Below are 12,311 nucleotides of genomic sequence, written 5' to 3'. Positions count from 1 at the left end.
CAATGTTGTTTTCACAAAAATTGTTTGAATTTTTATTCACTATATTGTGCAAAACGTTTTGGGTTTAAATCATTTTTCCATTAGTTTTTCACCATTTTTTGGAGTCTTTTGATATTGTTATGAAATTCTTGTTTGAGTCAAAAAATAGTGGGGGTTCCAAATCCTATGTTTTTAACATATTTGATTTGAATTAGAGGAACTAGAAAAATGAAGGTGACAAGTAATTCACTAAGAATGAACCTAGAATAGCATATTTATGGTGAGACTAAAATGTAGTCATAGATATTTTGTTGCTAATAATTTGGAAGATAACTTCTCATAAAAGGTAACTTTGTTCATTCAAAAATTTAATCTTTTGAAAATAAATTCGTGAATCTACTATCTTTAGACAAGCAAACAGAAAATTGTTGACACTTTCATTCATGTCGCTAAATTAACTTACATGCTTGTTTTGTTAATGTTGTTTCTACGATGTATGATTCGTTATAGTCATAAGTAGAAATATATACTTTTTTTTAAGTTAAAGATGAGAATCTATGTAAACTAAGCATGGAAAACTGAGTAGTTTCTACAATAAAAAAAAAGCATATAAGTTAGATATAAGTTATCAATTTATATTCTGAAAACAGCTTTAAAACAATTTAAAAGAAATAAATTGTTTAATTGGTTCATTCGGATGATTTCAGAATTGATGAAAGTGAAATGCATAATACTATTTGTTTTGTATGCATAGGTGACTTGTTGAATTTTTATTATAACTTATAGGATGAAAATGAAATTGAGAACATGCTTAGTTTACTATTTGACATGAAAGACTTGAATGAAGATGGTGTATGTTGTTAAATTTTTCTTTTTCTTTTCTTTGGATCTATTTCATTTCAATGAAAATAGAACTTTAAAAGAGATAGAAATATATATATATAGTCTGACTCTAAACTAGTTTTCACTCATTTGGTTTAGTGCTAATTCTTTTGAGATTGTGTGTGACTGGACTAGACATGAGTATGGTAGCTCAGTATGTTTCTTTGCTACGTGATTGACTATGTATAAGTATTTTTTGTAGTGGGGGTTTAATATATTACTTCTGTAGTGGAGGTTTTATATTCAGATTTACCAATCCTAGTACGAAAAATTGGTAAAATTTTGATAAGGTTATGAGGTGTTTCAAACACACCTTACACCTAGAATACACTATCTAAATGGTTACCGCAATCCTTTAAGGATGTTGTGAAGCTGATTGGACATCCTTTCAGTTGAATCCTTTAAGGGATGGGGTGATTCGATCCTCTATAGTGGATAGAGGAAAAGACATATTAATCCAATGTGATAGTACCGCGGCTATTGCAAGAATTGAGAATGTTATGACAACTACAAGAGTTGATTTTATGAGAATGGATCATATAAGGTCTGAAAAGAGCTTTCATTAGTCTTTTGACGAAAGGATTGATAAGAAGATGTGAATACATCTTAGGGATGAGGTTGATGCCCATTGAGATTGAGTCATCTATGATGGATACCCAACCTAGAAATAGGTTCAAAGGGACTAGACGAAGTCATAAATGATATGGAGATGCGAGAATCATGCCTTTGAAGAATTCATCCCACGACATGACATCCTGAAGCGAGTAAAATATTGAGTTTAATTTTAATTTTAAAATTTTAAACTCTTAATGATGTTTATATCTCTATTTAGAGTGGGGTACTCTCAGGAGTACTCTTGATAAACTCACCTATATGAATGTGAAAGTGTGGCCGTTTTCTATGAGAATATGGGCAGTTCTCTAGATCATTCATTAAACTGGGATACAAGCACAAGGCCATAATGTGCTGGCTTTAGACTTTACACTAGTATAGTCGTGTGTGTTAAGTAATCTTTATCTCCTAGTGTTCAAGACTTATGTTCACTCTATGGTCATAAGAGAGCCTATTAACACTACGTAAAGGTTCAAGTCGCGAGACTCCTTTGCTTATGCACAATTCTATAAGTTATTGCTCAATGTTTTGAAAAATATAAGTGGGGGATTGTTGAGAATATATGTTTTAAAAATATTATTTATTTACAAAAATTAGTGTCTGATTTAAATGGTTTAAATGTGATAATTATTCTCTCTTAAAAAATAAATTTGTTTTGAGTTAATGTCAAAAACAGTTTTTTCTTGAATGAGATAATGATGTTAATTAACATCTTTATAATGTTTTCCAAAAAGAAAATTTAATTTTTCATTAAAATTTGACCGTTATATATTTGTGGTTTTAATGGTGTTAACTCCACCATAATAATATTTTCATATAGCACTTAAATGTTTTGAAACTCTTGAGTATAAATCAGAATTTTGGTTAGAAAGACAAAATGAGAAGAAGAAGAGTTTTAGGATCCTTTTTCTTATAGAGAGTTTTCATTTATGTTTCTTGAGTTTTACAGAAAAATGAATTTTTGTAAGAAAGAAAAATAAGTGTGTGAACATCTCTTATTTTTCTAAATGAGTTTCTGAGCAAGAATGAAGTGTAGAAGTTTCACATCCTCTTACCGAGCAACAATGATTGTGTAAGAAATTGATCTCAGCTGTTTTATCCTGGGGACGACGCGCCATTGAAGAACTGTTTGCACAATTTTGGGCAGAGCTGCTAAACATCTTAAAAAAAACGACCTAATCCGCGACTCAGTCATAACATTGTTTTGTTTGTTTTTTGTGATTGTTTTGCAGGCACAATTCAGCAATTGTTCCAACAAAGTCGATGCCAACCACATAAAGACTAGGAGGTATTGATCCTTAATCCACCATAAAAAATCAAGAATTTAAGCAAGGTGATGGAACCAAAAAAAAAACAAAATTTGTTTCGGAAAACTTTGAAAACTCCTAAAAAAAAACGGGAGCTCTTCTAAAAGAAAATTTGCTCTTTAGAGTGAGTGGAGTGTGCACAGCACTGTGCACAAAAATAAATTCCGTCTAATAAACTATTTTATGTTTTGGCAAAAGGTTCGACAAATCATCTCCCATTGGCTTTTCCGACGTCCTAGATTTTGCTGATGCTGATGTGTCAATAATGAATGACGTAAGGGTGTGAGTCATTTCTAGTTTCACCAATATTATTTATGGACCACTTATGAAAAGAACACCATGCAAATTCATAAGAAGAACACCATGCAAATTCATAAGAAGAACACAGCTGCAGCAGCAACTCGGCAAGAAAAAGAGAAAATGAGAGACGAAAGTCACGAAGCCCAAGTTATTCATTGAAACGAAATTCAGAAGCTCGATTGGTTCATTTACTCCACTTGAGGTAACATACTCAGTATACCCTTCTTTCTTTACGCTTCTGACATTCTCTGCGTCTTTTCTACTTACGTACAATCTCGAGTCGTGCTAGGCCAATTGTTTTGCATGGTCAAAAAATTAAAAAAATAATCAAAATACACGAATGTTACTGAGATCCCACGAAATAACTCTAGAACGGATAAGTGGTTTTGTAATGTTCAGTCTGCTTAGACTTTTTGTGAAGTTAATGGAAAGAATTCCGTGGTTTTTCTGAGCTCAATCTTTTTTCTTTTTTTTGTTTTGAAAGAGTGCTCAATCTTCTCATAGTACTCTATATATGAAAGTCAAAAAAAGGAAGATCTGTGTCGGAGAAAATGAGTTATTTAATAAATGGATTTTTGGTCTTGGTGTGGTTTGGTCTCATGACCTAAGCGTCTAAGGATACTCACTCATTTTTGAGTGAATGAAATAGAATCTTTAGTCCCACATTGTGAAAAACTAAAGAGGTGCTCCACTATATAATCATGTGTTCATGGATATGTTGTAAAACAATGTGGGTGAAGCGGGTGGGGCCAGGGTCGGCCCTGGCATTTTGCTGCCCCAAAGCTTACCCAAAAAATGTTGCCCCCTTACATACAACAAACTACAGTCAGGAGCATAAGGTGGTGTACAAACTATGTTAGCCTCATTCTTTGTCATATTTAAGTCTCTAAATACATATATTAAGTTCCCAAATATTTCCACAAGATTATCAAATATCTCAATAGAACATATATTCAAAAAACAATAATAATAAAAGTTCATTCGATTCGAATAATAACACAAATTACCATCTATTCGAAAATGACCCTTCTTATATTCCTGGATGCGAAATCAGAAATTACAATTTTAAAATCAACTTGCATAGCCATGTCATTTTCAATTGCTAACATAGATAATCCTACTAGTCTTTCCTGCGACATAGTTGATCGAAGATACGAGAAAATCAACTTTATCTTAGAAAAACTTCTTTCCGCGGAATAGCGACTGTGACTGGAATCATAAGCAATATCCTATAAGTAATCCATGCATTGGGGTAACAACCACCCATTCTTAGTAAAAATTGCAAGACATCGATCGGCTTACTACACGAATTAGGTAGTACAATTCTCATGACGATTAGTTCCATACATAATTCCCTTCCATCAATATCAGTAGATCTACCATGCTTCAAATAAGCTTCAAGTGCAACACATGCACTCATCAATTCATCCTCACTCATAGATTTCAACTTGTTCAAGTCATACAAAAACCCAAATATTTCTTCGTACATTTGAAATTGTTCAAATCTAGTTCGGAATGAATACATTGCACTGTCTACTATATATAAAAAGTAATTTTTTCTAAAAAACTCCTCACCTGATGTTGGTTCGGTAGTACGGGTGGTAAGAACTTCACGAAATGTAGGTTCAGTTCCCATCGCTCTTGTGATCTCCTTAGCTTCATTCATTGCCTTTTGAAACCTATTTACTCTAAAGTCTTTAAAAAAACTCAATAAGACCTTTCATTTGTTGTATAGCAACACCGATGTCCATATCTTTAGATTGCAATGACTTAATCACAGTATTAACAGCAAACAGAAGTCTATACCAGATAGTCAAGCTAAGAAAAAATTCAAAATTATACAAGTCAAAACTTACTAAGCTGTCGGCAGTGCTGACTTCTTGAGAGATAGGGGATGAATCTCGCAATCTCTAAAGCATTTCGAATTTTTGGATCTTGGTATCTTATTGCTTTGACACTTGCGACGCGGCTTTCCCACCGTGTGTCTGACAACGGTTTAAGTGTCCATCCTTTCTTTCCAATCTCCTCTTTAAATACATCCCACCGGTTGGTTGAAGCTGAAAAAAGTGTATATATACGTTGTATGGATCCAAAAAAGAACTTGCTTTAGGACAAGACTTAGCCATATCTGAAAGTATGAGATTAAGACTATGACAAGCACATGGTGTGTAGAAAGCTCTTGTATTGATCTCGAGTAATCTTGCCTGCACACCTTTATGTTTTCCTTTCATGTTTGCTCCATTGTCATACCCTTGTCCTCTTATATCATCAATTTTTAACCCAAGATTGATTAATGCATCTTCAAGTTCAAAAAATAAACCTTCTCCTATTTTATCTTCCACTCGCAAAAACCCATGATAATACTCTTCGATTCTTGATGTTGAAACATCTACGCATCGGATGATAATAGACATTTGTTCCCTGCGAGAAACATCAGGAGTACAATCAAGAATAACTGAAAAGTATTTGGCCTCGTGGATTTTCTTGACAATAAGCTTTCTCGTTGCATCGGCAAGCATTGAAATCAGTTCGTTTTGAATCTTGTGGCTGAGATAATGAGTAGCATTTCATTCTTTTCAATGCTCTCCAGATGATACTTTAACACGGGATCATATTTTCCAAGTGTCTCTATAAAGCTTAAGAAGTTACCATTGTTTTTTGTATAAACTTTCCCACTATCGCCACGAAATGCTAAATCATTCTTCGCTAGAAACAACACTTCATCCTTCATCCTCTCCAATACTTCATTATAATGTTTTCTCTCTTTGTTGATCTTTTCTTGTATTCTTTTGTCCATAGTTTTTTCCTTTCTCAATCTTAATTCCAACTCAAGCCAATCATACATACAACGATGATGCACTCCACAGTTTTCATGACTTGCGAGTCTTCCACTTAGGTTATTCCAATCATTAAACCCAGTACTGCACAACTGATAATTACTTTCCCTTTTCATGAACAGTTTACAACAAAAACAGAATACCTTGTCCAAAGTTTTCGAATACACTAACCATCTTCTATATTGTTTCTCAAAATTGCTCAATTTCCGAAAGTAATGATAGCTAGAGAAACAATCGTTCTTGGCATCTCTAGGGAATATGATATTTTCAACTCTTTCCGGACCCTTCTCTACCAAAAAATCAACAAGTTTTTTATCAATTGTTTCCCAATTACCTAGATCAAGCACGTCTCTATCTGTTAACTTATCACCACAATTTCCAACTTCATTATTTTCTGTGGTTGTGTTTACATCATCCTCATTTCTATCTCTATTATCACCATCAGCACCTTCATTCTCATTATTCACCTCATAGCCATCATCATTCATATTGTTAGCAACACTTCCATAATTCTTATTGTCATTAACACCATTATCAGCAGCACCAACATTCACATTCCCATTAATCCCCTCATTAACACCATTATTAGCAACACCAACATTCACATTATCCTCCTCCATCCCATTATCAGTAGCCCCATCACTTATATTCCCCTCATTCATGCCATTATCAGCAACACCATCGTTCTCATTCCCCTCATTCATACCCTTATCAGCTGTAGCATCATCTTCGTTGGAGGCGTTCCCAACTATTGGTTGATTCCTAATCAAAAACTTATCAAACGAACCTGCAAGAGATTCAGTAGATGTCAATCTCTTTTTTTTTTGTTCTTCCTATTTTGACATCCAGATGATTGTTTTCTTTTCAGAGGCATACCTGTAATTGATTCAACAAAGAAAAATGCTCAGCAAACAAGAACAACAAACAAACAAAAATTTACTAAAAATTGGGGGTTTAATTAAAAAAAAATTTCCCTAAAATATACAATTAAGTAATGCTAACTGAGATTCAAAAGATAACATTTAAAATCAATCATAGAACATACATGATTATCTATTCTTATGATTGAATTAGGGATTTAAAACTTTTTCCCCTGAAAATACACTTAAGTTATATATACTAACTGAAAACCAAAGATTAGATGCAAAATCAATTATAATATATAAATGTTATGTCAATCTATCTTATGCTTCATGATTGAATTGGGGTTTTGATTCTACTTACCGTGGAGATGGTGGTGTCGCAACAATGGCTCAAGTGGAAGAGCCGAAGAGCCAGAGGAGCAGGGAAGGAAATAAGGAAGAAGACGAGATTTTGATAGAAAAATCGAGAAAAATTCTATTTGTAATAATATGATATTTATTATATATTTAGCAATAAGCCTTTAAAGTAAGTCCTTATTCACAATATGCCCTCTACTTCTCTTCCTATACATCCTTTTTACTTTCTGTACTCACGTTTTAAACCTTCATTTTCATGTTTTTATCACAAACCCTCTAGACAAAATCCTATTTTTGCTGCCCACTTTCGCTGCTGCCCGAAAGTCAACCTTCGTTGACTTTTCCTTTGCCTCAGGGCCGGCCCTGGATGGGGCGAAAAATACATGTTTCGATCCATGCCCATGCGTGTATACCATGCACCAAGTTCCTCTTCTACTCGTATTTATTTTTGGCGAATTTTTCTTTAGGAAATTAATTCCAAAACTATTTTCTTAAGAGTTTTATTTGTGGGAAATTCCTTTTACGAGTTTTACTTGTTTTTGAAGAAAACCAAAACCTAACTTGATTTGCAAGTATCTCATCCTATAAATATGACTTGAAATTTTGTTTTCAAAACATGCAAGCAGCGACTATCTCTAGGTCTACTTTTCTTCTTATTATTATTTTTTGTGCGGCGTTTTACTTCCATCCCTGTTGCTGAGTTCAAGAGTGGGTAACTTGCGTTGTGCTAACTCAAGTTATATCGGGCAGTCTTATCCTGGACACATCTTCGAACGTTGGGGTTTAGCATTACTTCATAGTATACCCGCGAACTAATGTGTTAAGGACAGCTTGTTAAACCTGTGATTCTGCCCTCATCAATTTGTTCGTGGTAAAGTTGTTTGATACGGTTCTTTATATTTATTGTTTGATACATCCGATGTTTCTTCTATTGTTGCAAGATTCCAACAATCTGAACTCTATATTACACTATGTATATATATGATGTTTTGTATGCAGGAACGTCATATATTAGCATTCAGTGGCACCATGCAGGCTGAAGTAGAGGCATCTTCCAAGAAGGTGAGTGGTGAGCCTCTAAATATGTAGTCGCGGTTCTTAGGGTAGGAATTGTATTTCCGCTAGCTCAGTGAGAGCTCATTACCCGCTTCAGTTACCGATCCAAAGTTCATTCCAACAAATTTCAAACTGAACTTCGAAGCTTGGAGTTTTGGCTAAGGTTTGGGCCTTTTGGGGCACCTTAGAGTGAGTTGAAAGTGTTGGGTGCAATAATCAAAAACAAGGAAAAATCAAATAAGCAAAAGTTATTGATACTTAGCTCCTTTATAATGGAAGTGATCGATTTGATGAAACGAATGAGCTCCCCATATCTCCGCAACATCAACAAGGCAAAACTTTGGAAAAACAGAGTGAGTCACGTGTTCAACACGTTTCCCTTAAGACATTAGCGCCCGGCTACACTCAAGAATGACGCTATAGCCCTCACAGGACGGATATCTCCAGGATAAAACACCCTAATACACCTATTACTAGCATATGTAGTAGATGCTCAACTTGAGCTTGGCAACTCCGAAAAAACCATAAAGGAAAATCTCGAACGCTTGAGAAAACAATATAAAATGCTTTTTTTCCCTTGGGGGTCCCTCTAAATATAGAGCAACCCCTTTCCCATAGATTTTATAAAAGTAGTGAATTTGTTTATATAATTGACAAATACAACTTAAGAAGAAAAAACTCCCCGATGTGGGACTAAAAGGTTTATATAGTTTCTTAAAACTACTAAAAATTGGAAACTCCACAATGTGGGACTAAAAAGTTTCATTCACAAAAGAAAACAATAAATTATAATTTTTTATTAAAACTTTAAAAAAATATTTTTTTATTAATCGTTTTCCAACGGAAAGTCATATGACCTAGTATGATAGTTAATTTCTTATACTTTTTTTTTTATGCAGGCATCCAATGGAACCAAGTCTGAAACAGAGGAGTTACATATAAAAGACGGGTCATCTGCCAGCAAAACGGTAACTAAGTTTTTGAGTTTGTACTGGTCCTTTATGATAGCGTTGGAATTTTATGTCTAAATTGAACTTTGATGGCATATGGTGGTAAGTTCAGACTCATATATGCATCTTTCAATCAGAATGGACACATGATATAACTAGATACGTACAAATTTGTTGCAGTGTACTTGTGCCTCTGATAGTTTTCTTGCTATTCATTCTACTGGTGATGCACCTGGTTATGGCGAGGTTATTGCCAATAATAATAGTGCGGGTGATCAAGCAGATGTTTCTACCGGAGGTGGTCTTGATCATACTAGTATTTCAGTTGGTAGTGCTTCCCCATCTGCTGTCTGTTGACTATTGTCAAGGTCATGTTATGCACATGTGTGTAGGTCATGTGAGTCTTATAAATAGTCACTTGTCTATCTGAGTCTGTAAGGAATAATAATCGTGTAATATTAATTCTAACATTTCTCAACCCTCATCGATATTTTCAGCAAAATTTGTTATCTGGGTTGGCGATTGGAGGTGTAGGGGGATGGGTACAGTACAAGTTGTTTTAAATAATAAAAACAAAGAACCCATCAAATATATATACTCTTGGGCATTAACATTTCATTTGTTGGATGTTTCTTGAGTGCCTTAATTGGTTTAATAAGGATGTGCGACCTCATTCTCATTCTCAAGGCCGGACCCTCAATATAAGCTTGGAAGCTTCATTCATGTTTATGGTGCTTGCTATGATCATGACAATTGTTTTCAACATTGAAAGTCACCTTTAGCATGGTAGCAGGCTAGGTTGATTTTTTGACGTTCAATACAATACGGAGGTCTTTATTTGGAAGTTTCAAATATCGATGGTTTGTATAAATATACCCTAGTCGAATAAATAATTTCTTTTGTTGTCCACAAAAATGGGAATAATGTAAGAGTTTGGTTTTGTTGTACACGAATATGGAAATATAAGGAATTTTGATAACGAAAGTTTGGAGCAGTCTTTAACAAAGTAAACTTTTATTTTGTTTTGTTTTGTTTTGTTTTGTTTTGTTTTGTTTTGAATAAAGAGTATTTTGTAAACTCGTGGTCGTACGTATGAGAAGACTAGTCTTTTCTCGATTCAATTTTGGAAAACCTTAACCGTCAATGATTGGCGCTGATGGTAATGGTAAACCCTGTTAGTCCTTTGGTTCTTCTACTTTTCTACAATATAGAAGCTGCAATACATAAGTTACAAATATCAGTGACTCAGTCAGAAAAATATCTAAATCTGATGGATTTCACTTTAATTTCTTGTACACTAAAATGGAAATAAAAGATACACTAGGAATTTTATTGAGGAAGTTTGAGAAAAAGTGTTGGTAGAAGATGGTGGTGAGGATAACCAAGAACCAAGACAGCAAGAGCTTGAAGGCTTTTTCGCTTAAAAGAACTTAGCGAGATTCGAGAACTTGAAGGCTGAAATGTGAACGTATTAATGGGACCCGTAAGGAAAGCGTGGGGAGAAGTCATAGAATCGGTTTTGGTTGGTTTTGTCTTTGTGGCAGGCTGTTGGCTTTGTGATTCTGCTGGTCAGCTTGTTTTGGGAGAGTCTGTTGGTCTCTCGGTTGTTGTTTTTTTCCCTAGGCTGTTGTGCTAAGTCTTGTCGTGTTTTTTTTTCCTTATAGTGCACTTCATTCTGAAACTGCAGCCATCAGTCAATTGTACTACTACTCTATGAAACACGGATACTTCAAAATCGGTGACGTATCCGTGTGGGACACCGTATCAGTGTCAGATAATTTGGGATACTTGGGGATACTCCATTTAAAGTGTCCTTTTTTATTAATTACGAAAAAGGTAAGGAATACATTAGGATACCTTCGGATACTCTAAGAGGGGATACTTCATATAATATAATTGGAGCATATATAATTTTTTATCATTGGAGAGAAATTGGAGCATTTATAACTTTATCCATTCAATGAAGAGAAATAAGATTGTACCCCAACGTGCTGAGGATTTATTGTTTGTTTATGGTAATATTCATCTCCTTTCACGAAAAAGTGAAAATTATACGAAAGGAGAAAGTGGACTGTGGGATATCAATGAAGATAAATTTGATACACTATAGACGGTGCGAGAGAACTTGAAGTTGCAAATCTTTCACTTGACGAGCCACAACAATAAGCAGCGCTCTTTGATGAAGATAATATTAATGAGTGATGGGTGAGCCAAATGTTAGATAACTTTTATCTGTTTTATTTTAATATTCCATAAAGTTTTTGTTTTGTTTTGTTTTATATGATTCTTTTTATCAAAATGAATTATTACAAACTTAAATGATTTTAATATATACACGTATCTCTACGTATCCCGTATCCCCATTTTTCAAAAATTGACGAATCCCCGTGTCAGTATCTGTATCAGTATTCTATTCTTTCAGCATCTCACTGGTATTAATGTCGTCATGTTCTATGCTGCCGTTCTCTTTAAGACTCTGGGCTTTGGTGATGATGCTGCTTCTTATGTCTGCTGTTATAACTGGCCTTGTTAACATGTTTGCCACCTTTGTCTCTATTTCCACCGTTGAAAAGTGGGGTAAAACCGTAAAAGATTCTTATTCCTTGAAGGTGGTCTTCAGATGCTTGTTTTCCAGGTAAAATCCTGCACAGTATCCCTAATCTGCACTAATTGACTCATTAAGATTCAACTGATATATTTTTTCCAAAAGGTTTTTGTTGGAGTCATCCTTGGTCTGAAATTCGGAGTCGCTGGTGTCGGATCAATGTCAAAGGGGTATGATGATCTTGTTTTAATCTTGATCTGTCTATATGTTGCCGCATTTGCTTGGTCATGGGGACCTTTGGGTTGGTTAGTACCATGTGAAATCTTCCCTCTAGAAATTAGATCAGCAGGACAAACCATAAATGTGTCAGTGAACATGTTCTTCACATTTATCATTGCTTAAGTCTTCCTCATCGTGCTTTGTTACCTGAAATTCGGTTTCTTATTTTTCTTCGCTGGTTTTGTGGTTCTGATGACACTCTTCATCTATTTTTTCTTGCCCGAGACAAAGAATGTGCCCATTGTGGAAATGAATGATGTGTGGAAGAAACGTTGGTTCTGGGTTAAATACATTCCAGATGAAGCAGTCATTGGCAGGAATAATCATTAAAATTTGACTGAGAA

General features: G+C 34.6%; 1 protein-coding gene and 1 pseudogene across 1 annotated transcript; one reads left to right on the top strand and one right to left on the bottom strand.

Moving 5' to 3' along the window:
* Positions 1–5,604: 5,604 nt before the first annotated feature.
* On the bottom strand, positions 5,605–6,621 carry LOC113272407 (uncharacterized protein PF07_0086-like). Its single transcript, XM_026522246.1, has one exon. It carries the CDS (start codon positions 6,619–6,621, stop codon positions 5,605–5,607), a length of 1,017 nt encoding a protein of 338 aa, XP_026378031.1.
* A 544-nt stretch (positions 6,622–7,165) lies between these two features.
* On the top strand, positions 7,166–12,297 carry LOC113272406 (annotated as a pseudogene).
* The last annotated feature ends 14 nt before the right edge of the window (positions 12,298–12,311 follow it).

The sequence above is a fragment of the Papaver somniferum genome, chromosome 4, assembly GCF_003573695.1.
Source record: "Papaver somniferum cultivar HN1 chromosome 4, ASM357369v1, whole genome shotgun sequence".
Lineage (NCBI taxonomy): Eukaryota > Viridiplantae > Streptophyta > Magnoliopsida > Ranunculales > Papaveraceae > Papaver > Papaver somniferum.
This window is presented reverse-complemented; position numbering and strand designations above follow the sequence as displayed.